The sequence below is a fragment of the Penicillium soppii genome (genome assembly GCF_028829465.1).
Source record: "Penicillium soppii strain IBT 18220 chromosome Unknown utg000002l, whole genome shotgun sequence".
NCBI lineage: Eukaryota > Fungi > Ascomycota > Eurotiomycetes > Eurotiales > Aspergillaceae > Penicillium > Penicillium soppii.
The window spans coordinates 1,772,158-1,797,454 of NW_026643232.1; the positions used below are offsets into that span (position 1 = coordinate 1,772,158).

Below are 25,297 nucleotides of genomic sequence, written 5' to 3' on the forward strand. Positions count from 1 at the left end.
TGCCGATCAAGCCGATCCGGGTTCTCTACACGAGAGCTATACTAGTATGAAGTACGGAGTAGGGTAGACACATCGATTGTTTATCCTTGATAATATTAATCGACTTTTTCAAGCTCTCGTATCTAAATCCAAAGTCTTATACGCCAAACTAGGGATCAAAGTGATGAGTGTAAATTCAACCTGTCGCTTCCATCGACTGGTCACACCTGCATATAGTAGCGCCAATAAATTGCTGACAGGATTCTTGCCTGAGCCCTTACAGCTTCTTTAATTTTCAGCTGAACATTATTTTCTGATCCGAAACATTCACTCGCTAAACTTGGTACTAATTAGGTACAGCGCGACGCCTTGTCGTTGTCGGTGCTCGTATCCGACACGAGTGACTGCAGTTTACACTTTTCGTGGCACCGAGCGCCCTATCGACTGGTTCTTAAGCTCTAAATAAGGCTAATCCTGCATGATTTCCGATTACGAGCTTTTCCTTTCTCCAAGAGCCGCACGTGGAACACTAGCATAAAGTGGAAGGGAGCCCACTTAGGGTTCTTGGGTGAATGTTGGATTTTCCCTTGATTTGGATCTTTTCCTTTCTAGAATCCTAGCTATAACAGCTTCAACATGTTTGCTCTCAATATTGTCTTGTATTCCCTTTTGGGCACGTCGCTGCTCTTTGCGATCGTGGAGCTGGGTCTTTCGGCCTTTGTTGTTTCGGCCTTTGAAAACACCACGCAAGAATATTCCACTTGGGCGGGATATGTTGATGTCAAAGTGAAAGCTCCGGCCATTGTAGACTTTATGGTCTTTTCTTCGCTCTGGACTATCCTTCTCACCGTTGCTGCTGTGCTGCTGCCCTGGCACTACACCCGTAAGGGTTCCGTGACCTCAAAGCTCAACACCGCTCTTGCTGCTTCTTTCGTGGCCGGTTACTTTGTCACGATGGTGTTTTGGTTGGCTGCCTTCGCCGACTTGGCTACGTATCTCGATGTCATAGCCGACTCGTACTACAGCGCGTTGATTGCCTTTGCCGTGCTTCTCTGGTATGTCCCTTGAACCCCAAGACAATCTCTATATAGATGGTGCTAATATATGATTTCACCGTGTGCAGGCTTCTTTTCGTTGCTCTCCTCGTCTTCACTATTCTTGCCATGTGTGGTGTCATGACCTCCGACTGGGCGGGATACCAGTCCTTGAGAAAAGACAAGGTGACGGCGCCCAGTGCTGCGCCTGCTCACGATAATCCGATGAGTATGAATCCTGTGACTCCCATGGCTCCCTTCGAGCTGTCATCTCATGATGCTGAGGGTCTACATAACCAGCCGAACAACCAATCGCCTAGTCCCTCATTGCCTTCAGCCGTCCACAATGTCGAACCAAATGGTGATAATAATGTCCAACGCGAGCACCATACGGGTCCCCATGAAGTCAGCCCAGCTTGATCCACATATCGAATGCGATGGTTGTTCATTGGGGTTTGTCTCAAGCTAAAAGGTCAGGCTAGCCAAGGGTTGTGTCTTTTTCCATGTTTTCTCAAATATTATACCACTTACGATACTGATAAGTCTTGTTCAATAATTGAATTGTGATTCTCACGCACATCTATGTCCATACCAGTTGCATTATGCTTTAGTGCGCTGCTGCGACTAATCAGAGGGAATGAGAGGTATCAAGGCCAATCTATCGCTTGAACAAACTGTGCTCATGCCGCAGCGTGTAACTATCCAGTCGCTGTAAAAAAATGGAATCGCCAAGCCCGAGAATGGTAAAAAAAAGGAAACCAACATGTATGTCCAGGATATAAAAAGCCGGCTACGAAAAAAAAGACCATGCACAAATGTGACTCGAAACAAATTAAAAGACACCAATAGAAGGGCGATCAAGCAGTGGTCTCTTCCACGGGCTCCTTTCTATCGTGGGTCTTATCGTGGGTCTCATCGTGGTCATGCTTGGACTTCTTCTTCTTCTTGTCCTTCTCATCCTTGCCCTTCTTGCTCATGGCCTCAGCCATGAGCTGCTCAAAGGCCATGTAGTCACCTTCTTCTTCGGGGTCACGAGCAGCCTAGAAGCTGCTTGTCAATACTATATTCACTAGATTGATTGAGTGTATACATACCTTCGCGTAGATGTTACCGGCAATCACCAAAGCATGCGCACGCTCAACACGCTTCTCGAGTCGAGTCCGCTTGTCATTGAGAATCTGATCACAGACATCACGAAGAACACTTTGGATCTCGAACTTGCTGCCACGCCACGCCGCTGCGAGGATCTTACCAGTGACTCTCTTCTCGTATTCAGCTTTCTTCTCGTCCGTCCAATCCTCGCCGCCGCGCTCCTCCATCTTGGCCATCTCTTCCATGGTCATTTGGGCATCAATAGCGGTGGAGATGGTGGTCCAGGTCTCCTTGGCCAGAGTACCCTTATCCTTCAAGCGGGAGAAAAAGCCGGAGATACCGAGGAACTTCTGGGACTTCAAGAACGATGTACCCTTTTGAACATATGTTTGACCAACGGCGTGTAGGATCTCAAGACCAAAGGATTCCATCTTCAAGTTCTCAACCTCCAATCGGATCTTCTCTTCAAAAGCATGAGAGACATCCTTACCCTTGTCTGTCTCGGTCCATACGCTCAATCGGTCGATCAATTTGTTCGCGAGTGTGTTTACTCGATCTTCGCGGGCCTTTTTGCGCTCCTCCTCGAAAGCAGTAAGACGCTCCTGCTGCTCCTTGGACAGGCCCTTCTTCTTCTCCTTCTTGCGCAACTCCTTCTCTTCCTGAGACAGACCGGCTGCCTCCATGCGAGCTTCCTCTTCAGACTTGTCCATAAGGGCCTGTTGGCCGAAGTTTCGTCGAGGGGTACTGGTGCCGGAGCTCTGACCGGAAGTTGGCTTCTCGGAAGAACCGGCAGCGGCAGCTGCAGCTGCGGGTGCAGCACCGGTCGTGGGGTCATGAATTTCGGAAGCGGTAGCCGGATGGCCACCTGCAGCCTTGATCTCTTCGTCGTGGATGTTGAGTTTCTCCTCCGCGGACTGGGCCAGTTCTTCCTCCTCCATTTCTTGCATCGTGATGTCCATAGTCGCGGTTAAGTCCTTCATGAGAGAGATTTCGCCAATGAGATCAACAAAGGCCTCGCCACCAAAGATCATGCTAAAGAACTCAGAGGGATCCTCTGTGCACGAGAAGTCAGAAATGTTATGTTGAGCACTAGTTTCCGCATGATAGACCTACCAAAGCCACCACCAGGCACCGACTCCTCCTTTCCGAACTTGTCATATCGCTTTCGTAGATCTTCATTGCTCAGAACCTGGTAGGCTTCACCGATCTAAACAAGGACGTATCAGTCTTCCGTCATGTTCATAATTATTGGAGGGAGTTGTAAGCATACAGCTTGAAAGCGTTCGTGTGCGGTTTCATCTCCGGGGTTCTTGTCTATATCAAAGAATTAGTGAACATGTCAAGGCCAAGAAAAGAGTCCATTAGTTCATACCCGGGTGAGTGACGATGGCCAACTTTCGGTAAGCCTTCTTGATTTCTAGTTCAGTAGCCGTCGGTGGCACACCGAGGGCATCGTAATAAGCAGTATCGGCAACCATGATTGCCCGAGTATAGTTCAAAGAAATCGATCAGAGATCAAATCCAAGAGTTAGGCAGAACCCGAATATATTTTTCGAAAGTTGGCGCTGATATCATGTGGGGGGTGTATGCATCGTTTGCTTTAATAGTCACGTGCCAGGCTAACTCTGCTTTTAATCTCGTCTGCGTTGGTTCCCCTTTTCCTCTGCATCCGCCCCCAGGTTTTGATTGTTTTCTGAAACTTCATTCTAGGTGTTTTCATTAATATCTTCATTTTCTTCTTTATTGTTTTCCCTTTTGGACCTCGCCCTTGTACCTTGTGTGAGCTTTGGACGTGCGCGCATCTTCCCCGCCCATCATGGGTCTCATCGGCAATGCTCTCTATTACTCCTTCCACCCTATGCAGTTAAGGTCAATTATCCAATGGTATGTCCTTTGATGCGCCGTTCCAATTCATAAAAAAGAAAATCTAACCATTCGCCCTCTCATAGGAAAGTTTGGCACAACCCGCCCCATGAGCGAAACGAGAAGAACGAGACCGAGAACCAAAAGCTCTGCTTTAAATTTTTGGACAAGACGAGTCGCAGTTTCAGTGCTGTGATCAAGGAGCTCCATCCCGAGCTGTTGATCCCTATTTGCATCTTCTACTTGGTCCTCCGTGGACTGGATACCATCGAGGATGACACTTCCATTCCCCTAGTCACTAAGGAGCCCCTTCTCCGGGACTTCAAGAATATCTTGACACAAGATGGCTGGACTTTCACCGGAAACCGACCGGAGGAGAAAGACCGTGAGCTGCTGGTTCAGTTCAACCACGTCATCACTGAGTTCATGAATATGAAGCCTGAATACCAAGCTATCATCAAGGACATCACCGAGAAGATGGGCAATGGAATGGCCGACTATGCCGTGAAGGCGGAGAACGATGATGCTAGCGTGAAGACCAAGGAGGAGTACGACCTGTACTGCTACTACGTTGCTGGCTTGGTCGGCGAGGGCCTTACCCGCCTCTTTGTGGAGGCGCAATTCGGTAACCCCGCTTTGCTGAAGCGCCCCAGACTCCACAAGTCGATGGGTCTCTTCCTCCAGAAGACCAACATCATCCGTGACATCCGGGAGGACTTTGATGACAACCGCCGATTCTGGCCCCAGGAGATCTGGTCCAAGCACGTCGACAACTTTGAGGATCTTTTCAAGCCCGAGCACCTCGATGCCGCTCTCAACTGCAGTTCCGAGATGGTGTTGAATGCCCTGGAGCATGCCGAGGAATGTCTTTTCTACTTGGCTGGCCTCCGCGAGCAGAGTGTGTTCAACTTCTGCGCAATCCCGCAGTCTATGGCCATTGCGACCATGGAGTTGTGTTTCCGCAACCCCGACATCTTTAAAAAGAACATCAAGATCACCAAGGGCGATGCGTGTGAGCTCATGCACAAGTCGACTCAGAACCTCAGTGTCCTGTGTGAAAGCTTCCGTGTCTACACCCGCAAGATCCACAAGAAGAACACCCCCAAGGATCCCAACTTCCTGAAGATCAGCATTGTTTGTGGACAGATTGAAAAATTCATTGAGACTATCTTCCCCACACAAAGTGCCGAGGCCGCTCAACGCAAGGTGACTGGTGAGCTCACTGCCGCCGAGATCCAGAGAAAGAAGGAAGACGCCGAGAACAAGGATGATGTCTGGTTCATGATGGCCTTGATGGGTGTCATTATTGTCATCGTTGCTGGCCTCATGATCTTTGCGGCTTGGATGATGGGTGCCCGATTTGATCTTGCCTTCAAGGAGCTTTCTCAAGGCAACTTCCGCCCGCCTAAGAAGCTCGAACGTACCGAGCTTTGATTTGTCTTCGATCACATCCACGGCGTTACGACCTTTTAACTGTTTAATTTTCGATTCCCCCTTCCGGCGGCACACTGTCTTACTATTTTCTCACCCGGTGCCTCCGACGTGTATTGATAATAACATACAATTTTCTCCCTCTTCGCCCGTGTACACTATTACTTTCCCCCCCAATCCCACCAATTTTTTCCAGCACGGATGTCAAATTGCGATCCGGCCCTTTCATGGCCGAGGTCGTGCCGAAGAAGTGCTTATATCGAAATGGAGATACGTCTCCCTAGCCAGTGAGTACTAGATTTTTGTCCAACGGTTCGCCCGAGGTGGCAAACATCCATTGAAGATCTGGAACATTCCGTATGTGTAGATTTGTATACGGAGATGATTTGACAGATGAAATAAATTATTGATATCTTGCAATGTTCGAACCAAATTGAATACAAGAATCTAGATCTTATATATGCTGTCTAACTACGGAGTAGTGCCCTTGTCAAACTTGCATCAAATCAAATGCGATTGATTTATGGAGCAATCCCGCCCTTAGCGATTCCATCGAATCAGAAATCTCTGCTTTCTCATCATATCTCCAGATTGACCTGACCAATGAACTACTTAGTCAATTATTATTCTTTGATATCAATTTCTCAATTTCATTTGCATTAGGTATCTTTCTCGGCAATAATCCATTCCCAACTGCCGTCTCATGTGTGGTCTTCGATTCCCTGTGCGCCCACCTTATTCATTATTGCGAACACAATCTATCTCTCCGATTTATCTCTCTTCAAGACTCTCCATTTATCCCATGGGTGCCAAGAAGATGTCAACCTCGGACTCGGGCGAGCCTCTGCCACCCTTGTCAGCGAGTGATTTCCGCACCTATAACCGCATGTCGGAGCAAATGGAAGCATTCGTAAGCCACAAGCTCTTTTAATGTTACACTTGATCAAAGACAGCTGATATCTATCTAGCATAGCCATTTTCGGTTGACATGGAATCAACTTTGGGAGGCCTGCGAAAGCAGTGGGAAGCGAGCACTTTCAGCCCGTCAAATGATCATGATGGGTCTTCAGTTTTGCTCGCAGTTGGATTTCCACCATTCCATAGAAGAGCAACACATTTTCCCCGTCTTAGCGAAAAAGATGCCGGAATTCAGAAAAGAGCTCGAGCTTCTGAGTCAACACAGGCAGATTCATGCTGGACTTGAGAAACTCGAAAAATATCTCGAGAAATGCCGCTCCGGCGAGGAAGACATGCGCCGTGAAGAGGTGAAGCGATTGATGGATGGATTTGGAAAGGTGCTATGGACGCATCTGGATCAAGAGGTCAAAACTCTTGAAGCAGCCAACATGCGCAAGTTCTGGTCGCTTGACGAGATGCGTCGCCTTCCTATGTGATCACGAACATTGAGGCAAGGGATGGACCCTGGGGGTGACGGGATACGTCACTTCAAACAAAGAATTGATGAGTTCAATATTGTTTTAAAGTTTTAAGTGCCGTGTGTTGTGTGTATATACTTGGGTTTTGTTTTACTTTGGAGTACTCTACCTTCTTGTCGATTCTTTATTCTGGATGTTTACCAATTTTCAACAATCATCCTATCTAGACCGAAGATTTGGTTTGCCATTTGACCCTTACAAGAATAATGACCTCATTTTTCTTTGCAGCTGACGGATCTGATCATACTTCCAAGGATATTCAACACCCTGCGCCATGCGACACAGGTTAACCGAATCACGCACAGCATTCATCCAGGGATCGACCTTCTCATGCGGCAACCAAAGACCCCGACGTATTGATCAGCAGATGCAAGATTGACTTTGACGGACTACGCTTATCTTCCCCAAGTCTGCGCCTACGGGTTGTAGTATATGCTTTGGTAGCTAATGCACGATGACAGCTGGGATGAGGCGAGACAATTGCTGCTAACGGAGTATGCTGTTCGCGGATCTGGATGCTGACGGCTGACCAATCAGAGCCAACCCTGGTACAATGAGGAATGCGAAACCATCCCATCCCTTGGCTGGTATGTATGCTAGCCGCATCGCCTGGAGGACGTTGATGAACGCACGCCTCCGTGAGTCTTAGTGTGGAAGAAAGTTTATTCAATGCTAGTTACCTAAATCATGCCGAAAATTTTTGATTTCGTAAATATCGGATTCTGTGTTTCCATAAATGTTGTCGACCGAGAATTGTTTATTGTCAGGGTATACAGTGTGGACCCCACAATGCCCACGCAGGTAGGTGAACAAGCCAAATCCACGTAAGTTGGACATGGAAACAATGAGCATTGTCTGATACACTTGAGACTGCAAATTTGGGTGAATCTCGTGGCTCATAGATACGTCGAGGGCTGGCGCAGATCTTCTTCTGATCCGTCGCTGTCAGATGTTTTTGTCCCCGGGAATGCTTCTGCCACTGAGGCACGCAATCTCGGCTTACCTGCTCCACTGAACTAGATCTATATGATGATAACGGAAGGGCAAATTCGGATGTGAAAACATGAGCCAACCAGAGTGGAAGGGAGAGGATCAGCACGAGTCAAATTATCAAGTTCTCAAAAACAGCCATGGTTCCCCAGAAACATTTGCTATATGGCTGTGTAAAATTGGTTTTTCTTTGATTTCTGAATTTTTACCTCTCCACTCTGGCGGGCCCACGGTCATGTCTCAGCTGGTGCCTGGGGTCACAACTACAATGCCACGAGCTCCATTTCCCCATGCGGGTTGATGATAATAGTGTACCGCATGCGACTTACATGAGATACAGTATATAAGTATCTCCGGGGTCAATTCAAGAACATGCCAAGTTTCTTTCATCTCAATTCTGTTTCTCTGCCCTATACATCTCGAGGGGTTCCGCAATCCGTACCTTCAAACGCCAACATGAAGTTCACTACCACCATTCTGACCACTGCAATGCTGGCCGGCAGCTCTCTTGCCGCCCCTCGCAGCGGTCTTGCTGAGCGTCTGCAGGCTCGTGGTGTCTTATCACGCCAGCTCATTCCAGCCGAGAAAAACGGTGTTTTGCTGAAGGATGGATCTGACGGTGCAAATGTCGAATACAGCAAGAACTGGGCTGGAGTAGTGCGCGAGAAGCCTCCCCCAAGCGCTACATATACCGCTGTGTCGGCAACCTTCACCGTCCCAACGCCAAAGGCCACCGACAATTCCAATGATATGCAAGCCGTGTCCGCTTGGGTCGGCATCGATGGAGACACCTACACACAGGCGATCTTGCAAACTGGTGTTGACGCCTATATCCAGAATGGCGAACAGACCTTCGATGCTTGGTACGAATGGTACCCCAAGAACGCGGAGAATTTCGACTTAGCTTTGACCGCGGGCGATGTCATCGTTGCCAAAGTGGAATCTTCTTCACCTAGCAAGGGAGTTGCCATCATTGAAAACAAGTCTAGCGGACAGAGTGTCACCAAGACTCTGGACGCACCCTCCACATCCGCCACTCTGGCAGGTCAAAATGCTGAGTGGATTGTCGAGGACTTCAACTCCGGTAGAAATATGGTTCCCTTGGTCAGTTTCGGCAAGATTGACTTTACCGGTGCTCAAGCCAATGCCAATGGTGCGTCATATGGTGTTAACGATGCCGCTCTGCTGGACATGCAACAGAACGGCCAGGTGAAGGCCCATGTTGAGGTTTCAAGTGATACCGAGTTCACCGTCACGTACCAATGATTTTGATGTGCCATATGTGCAATATATCCAGGGGGGGCCTTTTGTTTTTTGGAGTTTGGGTTTTGGCGTGACATGGATGGAATGGGTAGACCTGATCCTGTATCTTAATCAAGAAAGTGTGGTACTATTGTTTGACTCAATGCATTGAAAGCTTTCCATAAAATTGTTGATTCATCGCACTTGCACCAAAGCAAGCTTGAAGACATTATCGGGGTCATATTGACGCTTGATGCGCTTCAGAGTTTCAAACTTCTCTCCGTATATTCCTTTCATGTTGACTTTGCTTGGTTCAGTGAGTGGAAGGTATGTGGACGTCAGGATGTTAGCAGAATCTGTTCTCAGCAACGCGTCGTAAAATCCGTGAGCCCAGACAAGTGCGGCATTCAGCAATGCGACGTCCTGGACAGTGGGCAATAACTCCAACACGAAATGATGACAGCGAGTGTCTATCACCGTACTCAATGAAGGCTGTGGGGCGCAAGCGCGCAGCTCATGCATCCCAAACATGGTGGCCGGACTATTAGGCTGCAATATCGCGTGCTTGCTCATGACATCCACCACTTCAGAAGTGAGATCCCGGAGGCTGATAGTCAGAGATCTTCCATAAACCATCGTGGGAACAATCGTCTTTGTGCTTTCGTTAAATGCAGACATCGTGGTGGGTAAAACAGTGCTTGTAGCTACAGGTGACCATGCGAGCAGTTTGGATATCCATTTTTGCCCCTCTTTCAGGTTGGATGACGCCCAAACGAACAGAACTGCCAGTACCTTACTACCCGAGCTATTGATAACAGATTGGAACGTATTGAGTTCTTTTGGAAATCCTTCCTCTGTTTGCCGACGATAAGCATCATTGTATCGTTTGATGGTAGTTGACAGGTCGGTGGAGTCATATATAATGAAACCCGCAAGTATCTAATGAACTGCTTAGTGTACTTGATCTGGTTTATGAAACGTGTTTGTTCCAGCATACCTGAGACAAAGGATAGACCTTGATAGTTAGCTCGACGATGACACCCAGTGTTCCGCCTCCCCCTCGGATTGCAGTCAACATATCTTCATCTGCATCACGAACCACTGCGTTGGCGTCAACCAACTTAGCCTGGAGGATTTGATCAGCTCCCATGCCGTATTCAGCGCTGAGGAGACCGTAGCCACCATGGGTTGCCCAGCCAACAAATCCAACGCTTGAAATCACAGGATGTGGCACAACCATGCCATGTTGATCCAGCTCCTGGAGTAAATCTTTGACGAGCACACCACCACCAATGCGGGCCGTCTGGCTATCTCGGTCGACGTGGATATAATGTATCTCCCTTAGGTCGATAGTGATGGCGTCTTTCACTTGGAACCGGCCAAACATATCATGTCCACCGACTCGAATGGAGAATGGTAGATCGTTTGCTTTCAGAACAGAGACCAGACTGGCAACATCGGCACCCGAACGAGGTCGCACTACCATTGCTGGTATCGTGTCATTGATCACATAACCCCGGCGTAAATTGTCGAAGTCTGGAGAAGAAAGGGTAGAATAGTGAATGTGAGGGTGACGAGCGAGGAAATTCACTAGTTGATCCATGATCGTTGAATATCCTGCTATTGCAGTCTTTCTGTATGTTAGGTGTGCGAGGAATTTGAGGGTTTTCAAACTGTTAAACAGCAGATCACATCTGTCTTAAAAATCCGGTGGAAGTGAAATATTACACGCGAATTTTCGATCTGCGCCTAATTTCAGGCGAAGTTCGCGTGTTCGTAAAGAAAATCTGACATCGATGCGCACAACGCATCAATAGTGGTTCGTATTGGTTCCTAATCCTTCCTGACTCGCTGCACAGGGCCCACTTGGAGTAATCTCGCTTTTGGAGACAAGATTGTTGACAACCCGACATCCAGTCATTTATTGTCTGGGCGCGCCTCGTGGGTGCTGAAATCAGGATGAAATCGGATTGAGACGCAGATTTGATCAGATTTGGATCATCTGGAACTTCAAGTTCAAGGTATCGACCGACCGTACACGATGAAATTGAATGGGAGGATTGCTTACGCTGTCGACTTGCCCGGACATTGCATTAACTCCTTGCCTTGGCAGTGGATCTCATATTTCTAAGCAGGGGAGGTTGCCCAGGCGTTAGCATTGTACTTAAATAATTAAAATATCACCGAGGAATAATCCACAATCAGAACAAGTCTCGACAATCCGTAAATATGGCAACTAAGAATATTCTTGTCATTGGTGCTGGAGAACTAGGCAACGAAGTGCTACGATTCTTGACCCAGCATCCACTTCAGGATGCAACGGTGGCCGCTCTATTGCGCCCTAGCAGTATTATATCAAACGACCCCACCAAACGGAAAGAGCTTCAGACATTGAAAAATCTTGGAGTATGTTTAGTACCCGGGGACATCGTACAAGATCAAGAACCGGCCTTGACCTCAATATTCGCTGGATTCGACACGATCATCGGTTGCACAGGCTTTGTAGCCGGGAAGGGCACTCAGACCAAACTCGCGCGCGCTGTCCTCGCCGCGGGAATTCCTCGATACATCCCTTGGCAATTTGGTGTTGACTACGACGTTATCGGGCGCGGATCAGCTCAAGACCTTTTCGATGAACAATTAGATGTTCGCGATATGCTGCGATCGCAGAGTACCACCCGTTGGGCGATTATTTCCACTGGCATGTTTACCAGTTTTTTGTTCGAGCCGTTCTTTGGGGTTGTCGATTTCCAAAACGCCACCTTCTGTGCCCTTGGGAGCTGGGACAATCGTGTCACCATCACCACACCACGAGATATTGGAAGGTTCACAGCTGATATCGTACTTGGAAGAGACTCTGAGGAACTCTTTGCCAATCAACCAATTTTTGTAGGCGGAGATACCATTAGTTATCGAGAGCTGTGTGAGTTGGTGGAAACGCTCGCGGGGAAGCCGTTCCAAAAGAAAGTCCTTTCGGTAGCCGAAGCCGAATCAGCACTTGTGCAAGACCCAAACAACGCATTGTTGAAATATCAAGTTGTGTTTGGTCAAGGACGTGGAGTGGCATGGGATGTGAAAAAGACGTGGAATTATCAACAAGGCATTGCGGGTATGACTGCACAAGAATGGGCTGAGAATAATCTGATATAGATTGAAAAAATCGAAAAACTTTGAATATCGAATTTATTGTAGTCTAAAGTATTAAATTGTGAATGGCACGACAGGTTGAGGGAGTTAGTTGTTGATCCCAATTTCGAAGCCATCACAGTTTCTGAGTCATCGCCTCACTTCTCCTGAAATCGGGTGGTTCTTTCACTTCGTTGTATATTCATCTATTCACCTATTCTTCCTTGTTTTTAACACTCTTTTCTTCTCTGTCATGGCAATCCATATAGCGCCGGCGCAATTCCCCCAAGATGCCGAATCTATCCTGTCCTTGTTTTCTGGCTACGCAACATCACTCGGTATCGACCTCACATTTCAATCATTCCAAGAGGAGCTTGATTCCCTCCCTGGAAAATATGACGAATCCCAAGGAGGCGCTCTTTTGATAGCAAAACGAGAGACTATTGACCAAAATGGAAACACTCGACGCGACTCAACAATTCCCCCTCTTGCCCCGCAGACCCATATTGCGCTTGGATGTGTAGCGCTGCGTCGCAGCTCCGATGGTTGGTGTGAGATGAAACGCCTTTACGTTCTTAAAGAAGCCCGTGGAGAGCGTTTAGGGGATCGACTTGTCGAATCTATCCTTGCACAAGCCAGAGCATTGGGATACCGAGGGATTCGCTTGGATACACTGCCCGAAATGACCGCAGCGCAAAGGCTATATCGCAAACATGGCTTTGTGGATATCGCACCATACTATGAAACCCCGATTCAACGGACAGTATTCATGTGTTGTGAGTTTTTGCATCCATAATCTCGAATTATTCTGGGGGAATTTGTGACAGATGAGGCTTTCATCTTTGGGCCAAATGTCGTTCACATAGATAGCCGACAAAAGCCTTGGAAAGCATTGGGCTTCTATAAGTTGATTCCTCTGTTCAAGCCCGACAGGATAGATCGCCCAAACCGAATATTGCAGCAATAAAAAGCAGGATGCAGGCCGATCATCCAATCAGCCCAATAAGACTTTATGCCAAGCTGTGCCGTACCCCTCTTGTAGCATTTCCGTTGACTTCCGACTGCCCCTCAATAACTCACAGATCTTCAAATCAATATCGCAAAGCTGATTTCGTCGAACAAAGTACCCCTGGAGCTCCACAGGTGAGCATCATTCACCCTTTGTCAGCGGCTCGGAGATAAGCCATCGGAGTTGTTCAGATTAGGCGATTTGATGGGAGACGGATGCACATATAAAACACTGCCGTCTATCGATGCTCTTTTGTCTTTTTTTAGGATAAAGAGTACTCTATACCCTTCACCATGACTGTCGGTCGGCCTCTAGATGTCCTTGTGATCGGTGCCGGCATCGCTGGGCTGTCGGCGGCTATTGCCCTCGGGAAGCAAGGGCATCGCGTTGTGGTATGTTCGTACTACCGAATTGATGCAGATCGGAGATGTCGATTAATGATCCCTCTCAGATTTTGGAAAAGTCGGCATTTTTGAGAGAGGCCGGTGCGGCAATTCATTTGCCGCCCAATTGTACTGCATTGCTCCGCTGGATGGATATCGATCCGACTGATTTTGGGGGCACGTTGCTTAATGAGGTCAGCTTTGAACATCCTCATGTAGCTGACTCAAGATCGCTGATGTGTTTATTTGAAGATGCATCGGTACGGATTCGACGGTGAATTGAAGTACAAGAAAGAATTCGCAGATGTTCGTCACATCTGGCAAGCAGTAAGTCAGTACCAAGGATATTACGGCAAACTGTCTAAAATGAATGAATTTAGGAGTGGTATCTAGTACATCGAATTGATCTACACAAGCATTTGAAGGAACGTGCCATCGAGACTGCGACGCTGCATACAAATTGTCAGATTGACAAGATAAATTTGGAAGGGCCACGTCCATCAGTCTCACTCCATGATGGCCGCGTTTTCGACTGCGATCTGCTCCTCGGAGCAGACGGGCTTCACGTATGTATTCAATATGAACTTATCGATAATTATTCATTTGGGATATGTACTGATTCTCTGCAGTCCCGAGTTCGGTCGAGTATTGTCCCGGATGCTCCCCTTCCATATACTGTCGGGAAGTCATGCTTTCGCTGGCTTCTAACAACAGACCAGGTGAGGCAGAATGAGAGCATGAGTGAATTTGTTCAAAATCCGGGTGTGTTCATTGAGTGGGCTTCTGAGGATCGACGACTGGTAGCATACCCTTGCTCCGATAGCAAAGTATTTAGTCTTTGCGCTTTCATGCCTTCCAGCGAAGCGCAGAAAGACACATGCGACGATAGTAAGAGGTATTCCGCAACTTTTTTCTGAGGATTTGGCTGAATGATATCCTCAAATAGGCTGGCAAGCAACTGGAGACAGAAAAACCCTTGCTAAAGCGTTTTCGAATTATTCACCTGGTGTACAAGCACTTATCCAAAGCGCAAAGGAAAAGCTTAAGGTGTGGGAACTATATGATATGCAACAGCTCCCAACCTGGACCCGAGGTCATGCTGCTGTTATCGGAGACGCAGCACACCCCTTCCAGCCATGTAAGTACAATGATAACTTTGACACCATCCTGCCTTGGTTTGATATGATATACTAAATGAAGTGTAAGTCATGGGGCAGGGAGCAGCTATGGCAATCGAGGACGCCATCAGTATCGCCACCTTGCTTCCCCGTGGCACCGTACCGGAAAATATACCCATTCGGCTTGAGATGTATCAACAATCTCGTCGGCCACGAGTTGAGTTAGTTCTTCACTTCACTCGGATGAACGGGCGAGATGAGAATGACGTGGCCAGGGCCAGAATAGATGGTATTTTTTTGCGTTCCTGATCCCCTCATTTTGCAAAGATCAAAGCTGACATTTATAGCTGCCGAGATGGTTAAATTTATGGGTATCTGTTTCTCCCACAACGAAATCGAACATTCCACGAAAATTCTCCAGGGTTAAAAAGAGAGTAAATATATAGGAATATCACCAGACTTTCTGATCATACCTAGGTAGCTTGCATCTTCATATATGTCCTTCTCTCTCTCCTGTGTTTCCAAGTATGTGAATTCAGGCACCAACTACAGCCTGAGGCCACAGTGGAAGCTCGGACCAATCAAACCGCCAACCTTCCGCAGTGTGCGAATTGGCCACTTCCCCCCTTTCTTTCATGTACTATATATATTACATTTGGGGTTTCGGTTTCTTCTAGTGGGTATGGATCCTGCATATTTGAAGCCGGATGTTCCAGACTCACTTCGCATCAAGCGTAAGCCGGTGTCAAATCCGAACTTACGAGCTACGGCGCGTGCCGATCAGCGGGAAGCCACGGCTACTGCCAATACTACAAGTTTGATGCCACCTTCATTATCACGACCGCCTTCTTATACAGATCTTTATGGACCACCGCCAAAAACTCCAAGGTCCGCCTCTTTACCTAGACCTCGGACAGCAGGGCCGAGTGCATCGCCAGCTCCTCCACCACCAACATCTGCCCAAAAGGCATACAGCGAAGCTCGGCATTTTCTTGGGGGTTTAATTACTCATCCCACAGAATCAAACAAACATGTCACTATCTTGCGACATTCCCATGGTCTGGTGTTTTATCGTGGAAATACAACATCTGTGACAATATCCATTTTCTCCGATGCCCCTCTACCACCTGATCGTACGTTGTGGTTACAAAGCAAAGGTTGGTCAGGTAAAACTGGCATGCAGATCAAATCCTTACTTCGACTCCGAGATAGCTGGTTGGATGTGACCCCAGAGATGCCGTTGAGAGCCGACCAGGTGCCTCCAAATGATGAGCGAGCTTGGCAACGCGACATCAAGAAATTTCGAAAGAAGGCGCCTGCCCGCCCGCGAAATCCACATCAATTACGGGAGACATCGACAGTTCGGATTCCTGCTGAGGCAGGCGACGGTTATTTCCAACTGGTGCTCTGCCAAGGGATCAAGAAAAAGGTCCTAGGCAACAGCCCAGTGTTCCGTGTGATCTCTACATCCACTGCCCCCAGTTCAATCCGTGGTGCGAGCTTAAGTACTCTGCCTCTGGAGGTTGGGGCCATGATCGTGAGCGTTTATGCTCACACTGCAGCGCGAACTGCAGCAGGTCCTGCCGCTGTGGCTATTCAAGCTAGAGTCGATCGAATGGCCCCATCCTGGGTGACTAAAACCGCGGCCCAGACAGTCTACACCAAAAGTGGAATTCAGAATCGAGTCGGCGGTATCATAAATGGGCCCCGTGGTCCCGTTGGACAATTCCAGCCAACCACGGCAAGCCCGGAAATCATTGGAAATACCGCGGCCTCTATTGATGTCGGTCCCCAACTACCTTTTCCTATGTCATTTAAAGCTCGCTGTCAGTTTGGTCAAGTACAGTCACCCAACCAGGATGAAGACCCCCTAAGAATGAATTTGATCAAAATACCCGCCTGGGTGACTGATCAGTTGAGAGGTTACTTTTTTGGCTGGGCTCGATTCGAAGAACTGTCCAACAAGGGATCCTCGACTGGCATGTGGTGTCCGGCGATTCTGTCCGTAAGGGCTTTGGATCCCCTGCAGACCGCGAGAGTAAACCTAGCGCAGATTGCGAAACGCACGGTCGCACTTCGTCTTCTCGACGAAGTTCCCTACCAAACTACTAGCGTTGAGGTCCGTGTTATGGGATACCTTCGCGCCGAGATCCCTCCACCTACCGGATGCACGACTCAACAGCTTGCCGAAGCGCAAGCGACATCCACAGAAGCAGCGATGCTAGCTGATGTATACGATGCAGCCATTGTGCAGGAGACTCTGGTTCATCCAGCATGGGCTGCAGAACATCCGACCTTGGAACTTGAGCAGAATTTGAGTTGGATGGACCGGACTCAAGAGGGATTTACTAATATCATTATGCGTGGACAAAAGTTCGTGGAGCAGGTTCCATTGCATAAGATTGGAGTTCGTTCCGTTACCGATGAGATCAGAGAAAGCCAGGTGGCCGTGAATGGCTTTTTTATTGTTCGGTGAGCTTGATCCTAACACTTTCGAAAATTGCGAATTCATGGCCGCATTGCACATGTACAACATTTAATATATCATAATTTATTCTGAGCGAGATTCATGAAATCATTCGCCAAACTACCTGAAAAGGCCGGATTAATACAAAGATCATCCAAATACACTATACACAATCAGATACTCAGCACAATATCACAAGGAGAAAGAATCAAGGTCCGACTGGAGGGTCGGAGGCTGCCAGGTTGCATTGGCGGAACAACCGCACTTCGTCTGGCTTGAACGCACCCACGACCGAATGCAGAACACCGCGGTTATTGAACAAAACCAAGTCATCTTCTGCCCAGTCATGCGGATACACATATTGGGGACTGATGGCCGGTCGCTGCAACTTGTAAACAATCTCCCGCACACGGGCCAAGTCATCGATCGTGGTTCCGTCGGCGCAGTGAATCCGGCGAATGGCAGACGGGTGGATCTGCAAAGCCAACTTGCCAGTCACGGGATTCTTCCAGGTCATGGGGAAGACCATGATTTTGCTAGGGTCAATGGGTGGGAGCTCGGAGTCTGGCAGCTCGAGACCTTCTGAGTGCATGCCTAGTCCAGTAGAGCGGGAACGGGCTGGACTCATCCAAATGTATCTACCGGTATGGTTAGCTTGTTGGCAAAGCGTTGATCAACGAGAGGTCTTACGGGTGAGGAGCATATTCTATCTTGCTCGTCTTGACAAATTCTTTGTCTTCCGGCGACAGGAGCTCGAACATTCGTTCACCACTAACGAACGCTGTTGTGCCAAGTGGAACGTCCATTGTTTCCCCAGTTCCGTCATCATATAGAAGTGTTTGGCGGCGACCCTTGGGCACGTTGACGGCCAAAAGTGTCGTCACCTGGGGCGGGTATAGATCATAAAGAGCGGCATCAATATGCCACCGGTAAAACCGCGTGAAATCGTAATCTTTCTCATCGGGGATATGATCTTGATGGAATGTTCGATGGTGAGGGTGGCGCAGCTGAATATCTTTCAGGCCTTCATATGAATCAACATGTCCATTTCCAATCACCTGCACTTGTGGTTGATGTGGAACGGTCTTGAGATCGGGATGCAAAATGCTTCTCTTGGCGTCGATTGTCTTGCCGTGTCCATAGTTTTCTGAGACCGGGTCGAAGCGCTTGGTCAATTCATATTGAGCTTTGGGTGAAAGACCTTTCTGGTTCTTGAAGACAACAACATGGTGCTCGTAGAGAGCCTTTCGAATCGTTGCAAATTCCTCATCTATCGCACATTAGCTTGTACGATATGAATCAGATATTGAATCTATCACGAACCACCCAAATTTTCAAGGTCGACTCCTCGAATTTCAGCACCAAAATCAATACAAGAGCCAGGCGGAGGCTGTAACGGAGTGACGGTAAGTGGTAACACGGCCATGATTTCGGGATTTTAGATGTTTCGGAACCTGAATCCTCGGCTTAGGATACGGGCCGGCTCTTTTTATAGAGTTCTGAGCCGAGAGATAACTAACAGTTGTTGTTTTTAGATCAAATCGTTTGAAGTGTGTGTCGGTAGACGGCGCGCACCGAATATAAAAGAAAACAGGTGGAGTAGGATAAAACAATAGAGGGATGTGTGATTTGCCACTTGGTCAATCTACTCGAATGTGGATAATTGAAATAGCGGAGTGAAAATGGCGAAGTAATGGAATTTATTGGACCTTGACATGATAGAGATATTGATAAGGCGGATGAGTCTGAACAACTCACCCGCTCTGATCCTATGATTTCCACTTCTTTACAGAAGGCGAATCAATCCATTGCAACTAAATTCGATTTACCAGAATTTCCACCATGGTCCACGTGGTCTGGGTGGTTGCTCGGCAGCAATTATTTCCTCCAATCCAGTGTGCATGTCAACCTCTTCAGGTCGCCACACCCACGGGTCACTCCAGAATAGCGCACGATGTCCAAAATAAAGCATCAAGAAAGCCGGAATTCCGATATATGCGGTGAAAAAGTTGCTCACAGACCATTCTGATGGGAAGAATACCGTGAACCCATTGATGAGCATCATGAGTGTCGCACCCGCAAGACCAAAATAAGCTCCATATGGCTGGATCCTTGATCTGTAAGGCTGTTCAATGCCTTGTGCTTTCACGGCTTTGCGGAATCGAAAGAACACAACGCAGCAGCAGATCCACGAAATGAAGCCGGAAGTGTTGGTGAAATTGACAAACCAGTTAAAAACAATCGAGCTGGAATTCCCAACGGCGAGGTAGGCGAGTGCCGAGAAGCATGCTGAAGCTGAGACAGCCCAGTATGGGACACCCCATCGATTGCATGCCTTGAACACGCTGGGGGCATTCCCTGACATGGCCAGTGAATAGAGCGACCGCGACGACATGTACAGAAAAGAATTCCCTGCCGACCAGGCCGATGTCAGGACAGCAGCATTGACTATGTGATCCAGAACGGGTATACCGGCGTTTTGAATACCGATCACGAAGGGAGATGAGTTCACTGTACCATCGCCCTTGGTAAGACGACTCGCATTCGAGGGACAGATAACGCCAATAGCCAAGACGCCGAAGATGTAAAAGAAGACCAAACGGTAAATGTACCGTCTGGCAGCCCGAGGGACATTGCGTCGAGGGGATTCCATTTCACCACCACTGATCACAATCAACTCCGGCGCGAAAATGAAGGCAATGGCACTGGATACTGTGCACTTCAAAAGTCCGACGAATCGGCCCGTGTCTCCTGTCACGATGTACTCGTTGAACGGACGTGGATCCTTCCAATAATGAAATCCCAACCGCTGGCGATTCGGCCCACCGCCCCAAAATAAGATGAACGAGACCATGAGCAGGCCGATGAGAGTGATGATTTTGATCCCAGCGAACCAGAACTCGGACTCGCCATAGACTCGAACAGGCATGAAGTTGAGAGCGATAATGACAACCATCATGATCGTTATCCAGACTGCAATATTGACTGATCCACTTTGATCCCAGTAACCAATGACCAACCCAGCAGCCGTGATCTCGTATGGTACTAGGATCCCAAGAGAGTACCAGTAGAGATAACCCATCGCAAAGCCAAGACTCCGTGATACGTAGCGGAATCCATGATAACTCATCGTGCCACCATGTACTGGGAGGTAGGCACCAACTTCAGCGATGGCAGTTACAAGGCCATACACCATAGCTGAGATGAAGATGTATCCCAGAAGAAGAGATGCAGGGCCTCCCGTTGCCAATGCCTGGCCAGAAGACACGAAAAGACCTGTGCTATGTGGTTAATCTCCTGTTGTCGGATACATTATGGAATACTTACCAGTTCCAATCGTGCCTCCCAGTGCCATCAGTTGTACATGGCGGTTTTTGAGACCACGTTTGGTGGTCGCATATCGGTCATCGAGCAAGTTGGCTTCCACCAAGTGACGAACTGCCTTGCCTTTTTCACTTAAGGGGGGCTCAGCGCCTCCATATGAGGGCTGAGTTGCACGCTCAATTTCTGCCATTTCTCTAGGGTTGTAGTGTATAAAGAAATGGTTAAGAATAAATGGAAAGATCCGTAGGAATTAGGCCATCCTTAAATATTTGAACGTTTGCAGGAACACCAAAGTTACGGCTCTTACAAAGACCCTGGACAGCCACATGAGACTCGGCAATTATAGTCATAAGCTCTGACTGGTCAATAGCGGGGTCCGAGGTCGGTTAACTGACAGTAGCCACGCCACGACGAAAGTGCAACTCTGGGGTAAGCCTTCAAAGTCCTAGCTAGACTCAAGATAAAGCGTCAGAACGTATAGTTTTGCATAAATTTGCATGATGCTGGAGGGTCGCGTAGCCAGCTTTGTTGAGTGTTGTATAGCGCTCTGCAAGCAACAAATTTGTAGACATCTGGCGTACGGCCAAACACGGTTCTATTGGGAGTTCACACACTCAAAGAATCTCAAGATAAGGTGGAATACGGAGTACATAGTTTAATTGGTAGAAGTCTCTACAAGAGCTCTCGCTTAGATACGATCCCTGTCGACCGGCCATGATGCCGGTTTGGTAGCTATCGACAAATCAGAAAGATCTTGTGAACAGATACACCGGTCCGGCGACCGGTCCGGAGAGGAAATTTGGCTGTCGAAAAGGCTAGGCAAAATGCCTCAAGCCGAGAGAAAGAGAGAAAGATTAAGCGTCTTATTGGCAAGAGGATGCAGGGAACAAGTGAATGAAAAGGGGAGAATAAAGCTACGCCAAAAAAGGAGTAGTACAGTAGCACATGGGAGTAACCAATCATAGAAAGAGACTAGCTATCTCTTCCAAGGTTCCTTAGTAAGATGGTTGGGGTACATGAGCTAGTCTCAACTAGGTTATTTGTTCTATCAGCCTCTTCGTTCATCAGAGTTGCTGCAAAAGTTCTTGCTCCATTCTCCTTTTGAAAGGACACGCGACAGTCGAACGAATATGACTGTTTTGTGAAATTTTAGGCAGTTACTGAAAGACAAGTTGACCTCACATACTATAATAAATCATGTCCAGGACTGCGTCTGGTTGGCGAGGCAACGTGCGCCGATGGTAGCCTGGCGAAACCACCAAAGAGGGTAATTGTGAAATGTCTCAAACTAGACAAACAGTGATCACCAAAAGCTTTCGCCTCTTTCGCCTTGGAAATGAGCGAGATGGTCTCAAAAATTTCCAGGGCTGTAGCCTATCTTTACGTCCCTTGTTTGACGACATTGTTGAACCCCAAGATCCACCAGCGATTGTCCTGGAACACTTAAATAACCAATTTCTGAGAGTTGTAGCAATCCAAAGACTCAACAAAAAGGAAATAAAATAAGTTGCCAAACGAGTTACCAAACGAGTTCTTCAAGCATTACATGTGCTACATCGAGACGGATCTGTGCATAATGGCCAATGTGATCACCGAAGCTTTTTGTAGACTGTAAGATGACTACATCGTGGCAGATATTGAACCAGACAATGTTCTCGTCAACTGCGGCACAGCATTTGACGTTGTGCGCTTCACCGATGTGCAGCTTGCAGACTTTGGGGATATGTCTCCACGACTTCCAAGTATAGGAAGGATGGTGATTTGATAGGAGCGCCTATCTGGCGGAACCCTCCAGGGCTGGGGCTCATACTCAAATTGATTGGGGTATCCCCGTTGATGTCTGGCCATTTGGTACAATGGTATCTGTGCGATACATGTAACGGTTAATTGTACATGGTCTTCATATTAATATATATTCCAGCTTGTCACGTTTACATATGGTGATTGCTATTTCATTTTCAAGCCCGATATTCCCGCTGATCATGATGAATAGGATCGTAGGATTCTGGCAAAGCGTGGTCAATTCTTTGGACCATTTCCTGTCACTTACCAGAAAATCGCGACCCTTTCCACAGTATGTATCCTCATGCAGGCCATGAGCGGTCTTTGTGGGAAGCCAATGCCCTTTTCACATGTCTCGACAAAGCAAATCTCAAAAGAAGATAGAAAGTATCCTTAAGAGAATGAAGCTTGATGCTAGAGATAGACATTCGGCTCAAGAGCTCTTGATTGACGAGTGGTTTAACTCTTTATAATTTGAGGCTCGCTGTGACATACTGCAAACAGTGTCTGGATTGTGGGTTTGTAAACCCCTGACTTCTTGTTTCCTGATAGCCATGATAGCCATGATAGCTAGGACGATGGTAACTGAGATAATGTAATTAGACGTAGATGACAACGGTTGACATACGAGCTGTAATGAAGGTCGACCTTGGAAGTGCTATCCATGGTGCAAAGTCGGCCATTTGATGTACCTTACTTTGATCAGTCCACCATGAACAGAGATTCCTAGGTTGGTAAGGACAATATTGTAAGGTCAGAAAAAATTCAGCTCATATCTAAGTAGTTACCAAGGTAATGCTTCGTCTCAATGGAGGTAGCTTATAGTTCGACCTCGGGAGATATCTCCATTGTTCCTCGATACTCTTCTATACACCACCCTTTACCTATATTTAAATGAGTGTGCAAATCTTGGACTTCAAGCAGATATATATGTGATATAAAATATAAATATCCAATCCACCTCCACCTCCACAATTTGCCAATTTTGGAAAAGCTCATACCAAATCTCCACCCCCACAGACGGTCCGAAGGTGGGTGCTTTGCCGCTGTCTCCGTGCACTGAACAATATTGCTACAGAGTAGAGCTCAACATATATATGTATTTTGCAAGTTACACGTTTGATTCGTTCCCCATTTCTCTCATGAATAAGAATACTCTTGTCTACAGAACCTGGGACCGTGAAGGTCTTGGACCGCCCAATGCCGACCGTACAACCCCCCACCGATGCCGTTGTCAGTCTATTGCATGCTTCTATCTGTGGTACCATTCTACATATCCCCAAAGGCGATATCCCAAACGCACAGCCCAAGTTGGTGCTGGGCCACGAGAGCGTCGAGGTCATTGAGACCCCAAGCTCAGTGATCCATAATTTAGTCGCCGACCGTGTTTTTATCTCTTGTATGGCCTCCAAGCTATCCCTTCACACTATAGAACGGGCGGCGGACGCTGTGAGGCTGTATCGAAGGAACCTAGGCCGAGCACGTTGGTGGTCCTCACGTCACCCTTTCCCTGCATCCGCTGACTGACTGGGTTGACTCACGCGCTGCGGTCGCTTTGTCGGAGGTATACCCCACTTGCCTCAAATGTAGTGTCTTGGGCGCAAATTTTCAGCGCGAATTTTCAGCCAGGTGGATCAGTGGCGATTGCGGGAGCGGGCCCTGTTGGCATGGCGGCCCTCACGGCGCGTTCGGACGTTGTACACCCCTGCCTTCATTGTAATGGCTGACCCCGATGGGACGCGTTTGATGACGGCGCGTAAACTTGCGGCACATGTCACAGTTAATTTGGGATCTTTAAAAGTGCTGAGAAACAACTCATGGGCCTGACAGAGGATCAAGAGTTCGACTGGGTCATCGAAGCGGTGGGTATTCCGGCGACGTTCGCTTTGTGTCAAAAGTTAGTGGGCATAGAAGATTGGATTGCGAACGTGGGTGTGCATGGCATCAAGCAAGGTCGACCTGCATTTGGAGTCGTGGGAGCGAAACAGCTGTGAGTTGGGAGTTGAGAGTTGATGAAGTTGACATCCCAACAAGTCGAAAAGCCCTTGGGGGTCGAGAAACACTGACACCTCAGGCATCCATTTGTCACTAGTCCAACGCCACGACATCTCGTCTCCGAAGATTAGTTGAATCAGGCATGTTGGATATTGGCTCTCTAGTGACACATCGTCTATTCTTATGTTCAAGAAGAATTGGCTAGACTTCCCTTGTGCCGAGGCAACTACAGATTACGTTACATTCTAGGCAGCCTCTCAGCATCAATCGCTCAAAGTTGCCATAGATTTGGTATGATTTCGTATGATTTCGTATCAATCTATTTTCTTAAAGTTCTTCGTATAGACACCGAGAGATCCACGAGTACATCACCTAGGTAATAATCGGAACAAGGGCGTTCTCCCCTTGAAAATTAGGATCTATACTTGCGGGATGGCCAACTTACCGTGTGAAATTTTTCTCCTTTTTTTTCCTTCTTCGTCTAGGCAATGCTAGATACTTTTAGTCTTTTTTGTACCTAATTTGTTCATTTCCTAAAGAACGAACTAGTTACCAGTTTTCCTGGCCATTATTTGCTCGGTGACCTTTTCCAATAGGTGTTTGGCCCCGGAGAGACGCCTCCCAACGCCTCCGACATCACCACCCACTCTTATCGTAGTTTGGTTGCAGCCTTATCAAGAGCACATGTACAATACAATACCTATCTAGGTATGTAAAATAATACTCTGCATCGATAGTAATCTTAGGGATTTAACTACCTCTTCTAGGCATATCAACTGAGTTACTGATAATAACCCGGAGAGAGCTCTCAACAAGGACAAGAAACCCCCGGTCCCCTCCGGATGAAACCACATTAATCCTAATTCGCCCCCACCAATCGTGTGGCTTCTCGAAGACTTCGAAACAAGGCTCACTAGTGTGGCACTTAAGGTGGTACCAGATCAGAAATGCAGTATGATTGGCCCTTCCGAGTTCACTTTCGGCCCCTCAACGGACGTTAACTGGTCCAACCCTATATCACTCTCT

General features: G+C 47.7%; 12 protein-coding genes across 12 annotated transcripts; 8 read left to right on the plus strand and 4 right to left on the minus strand.

The window, feature by feature from the left end:
• Positions 1 to 615: 615 nt before the first annotated feature.
• On the plus strand, positions 616 to 1,433 carry N7529_002009 (uncharacterized protein; the record flags this gene model as incomplete). The annotated part of the gene is made up of 2 exons (XM_057237540.1): positions 616 to 1,034; positions 1,103 to 1,433. The coding sequence occupies 2 exons, from the start codon at positions 616 to 618 to the stop codon at positions 1,431 to 1,433; spliced, it is 750 nt and encodes a 249-aa protein (XP_057102227.1).
• Positions 1,434 to 1,870: 437 nt separating this feature from the next.
• N7529_002010 (DnaJ domain protein) lies at positions 1,871 to 3,583 on the minus strand (the record flags this gene model as incomplete). The annotated part of the gene is made up of 5 exons (XM_057237541.1): positions 1,871 to 2,053; positions 2,108 to 3,159; positions 3,219 to 3,312; positions 3,376 to 3,419; positions 3,478 to 3,583. 5 exons carry the CDS (start codon positions 3,581 to 3,583, stop codon positions 1,871 to 1,873), a joined length of 1,479 nt encoding a protein of 492 aa, XP_057102228.1.
• A 338-nt stretch (positions 3,584 to 3,921) lies between these two features.
• Positions 3,922 to 5,402, plus strand: erg9 (bifunctional farnesyl-diphosphate farnesyltransferase/squalene synthase; the record flags this gene model as incomplete). The annotated part of the gene is made up of 2 exons (XM_057237542.1): positions 3,922 to 3,989; positions 4,055 to 5,402. The coding sequence occupies 2 exons, from the start codon at positions 3,922 to 3,924 to the stop codon at positions 5,400 to 5,402; spliced, it is 1,416 nt and encodes a 471-aa protein (XP_057102229.1).
• A 799-nt stretch (positions 5,403 to 6,201) lies between these two features.
• Positions 6,202 to 6,793, plus strand: N7529_002012 (hemerythrin domain-containing protein; the record flags this gene model as incomplete). Its single annotated transcript, XM_057237543.1, has 2 exons — positions 6,202 to 6,309; positions 6,368 to 6,793. 2 exons carry the CDS (start codon positions 6,202 to 6,204, stop codon positions 6,791 to 6,793), a joined length of 534 nt encoding a protein of 177 aa, XP_057102230.1.
• Positions 6,794 to 8,281: 1,488 nt separating this feature from the next.
• N7529_002013 (A4/G1 family peptidase) lies at positions 8,282 to 9,091 on the plus strand (the record flags this gene model as incomplete). Its single annotated transcript, XM_057237544.1, has 1 exon — positions 8,282 to 9,091. The coding sequence occupies one exon, from the start codon at positions 8,282 to 8,284 to the stop codon at positions 9,089 to 9,091; it is 810 nt and encodes a 269-aa protein (XP_057102231.1).
• A 171-nt stretch (positions 9,092 to 9,262) lies between these two features.
• Positions 9,263 to 10,670, minus strand: N7529_002014 (FAD-binding oxidoreductase; the record flags this gene model as incomplete). The annotated part of the gene is made up of 2 exons (XM_057237545.1): positions 9,263 to 10,006; positions 10,065 to 10,670. 2 exons carry the CDS (start codon positions 10,668 to 10,670, stop codon positions 9,263 to 9,265), a joined length of 1,350 nt encoding a protein of 449 aa, XP_057102232.1.
• Positions 10,671 to 11,296: 626 nt separating this feature from the next.
• N7529_002015 (aromatic alcohol reductase) lies at positions 11,297 to 12,217 on the plus strand (the record flags this gene model as incomplete). The annotated part of the gene is made up of 1 exon (XM_057237546.1): positions 11,297 to 12,217. The coding sequence occupies one exon, from the start codon at positions 11,297 to 11,299 to the stop codon at positions 12,215 to 12,217; it is 921 nt and encodes a 306-aa protein (XP_057102233.1).
• A 229-nt stretch (positions 12,218 to 12,446) lies between these two features.
• On the plus strand, positions 12,447 to 12,989 carry N7529_002016 (uncharacterized protein; the record flags this gene model as incomplete). The annotated part of the gene is made up of 1 exon (XM_057237547.1): positions 12,447 to 12,989. The coding sequence occupies one exon, from the start codon at positions 12,447 to 12,449 to the stop codon at positions 12,987 to 12,989; it is 543 nt and encodes a 180-aa protein (XP_057102234.1).
• A 2,396-nt stretch (positions 12,990 to 15,385) lies between these two features.
• Positions 15,386 to 17,179, plus strand: N7529_002017 (LipA and NB-ARC domain protein; the record flags this gene model as incomplete). The annotated part of the gene is made up of 1 exon (XM_057237548.1): positions 15,386 to 17,179. One exon carries the CDS (start codon positions 15,386 to 15,388, stop codon positions 17,177 to 17,179), a length of 1,794 nt encoding a protein of 597 aa, XP_057102235.1.
• Positions 17,180 to 17,378: 199 nt separating this feature from the next.
• Positions 17,379 to 18,596, minus strand: N7529_002018 (TauD/TfdA dioxygenase family protein; the record flags this gene model as incomplete). Its single annotated transcript, XM_057237549.1, has 3 exons — positions 17,379 to 17,808; positions 17,861 to 18,440; positions 18,494 to 18,596. 3 exons carry the CDS (start codon positions 18,594 to 18,596, stop codon positions 17,379 to 17,381), a joined length of 1,113 nt encoding a protein of 370 aa, XP_057102236.1.
• A 399-nt stretch (positions 18,597 to 18,995) lies between these two features.
• Positions 18,996 to 20,684, minus strand: N7529_002019 (proline permease PrnB; the record flags this gene model as incomplete). Its single annotated transcript, XM_057237550.1, has 2 exons — positions 18,996 to 20,446; positions 20,498 to 20,684. 2 exons carry the CDS (start codon positions 20,682 to 20,684, stop codon positions 18,996 to 18,998), a joined length of 1,638 nt encoding a protein of 545 aa, XP_057102237.1.
• A 2,792-nt stretch (positions 20,685 to 23,476) lies between these two features.
• Positions 23,477 to 23,803, plus strand: N7529_002020 (uncharacterized protein; the record flags this gene model as incomplete). Its single annotated transcript, XM_057237551.1, has 1 exon — positions 23,477 to 23,803. One exon carries the CDS (start codon positions 23,477 to 23,479, stop codon positions 23,801 to 23,803), a length of 327 nt encoding a protein of 108 aa, XP_057102238.1.
• Positions 23,804 to 25,297: the final 1,494 nt, after the last annotated feature.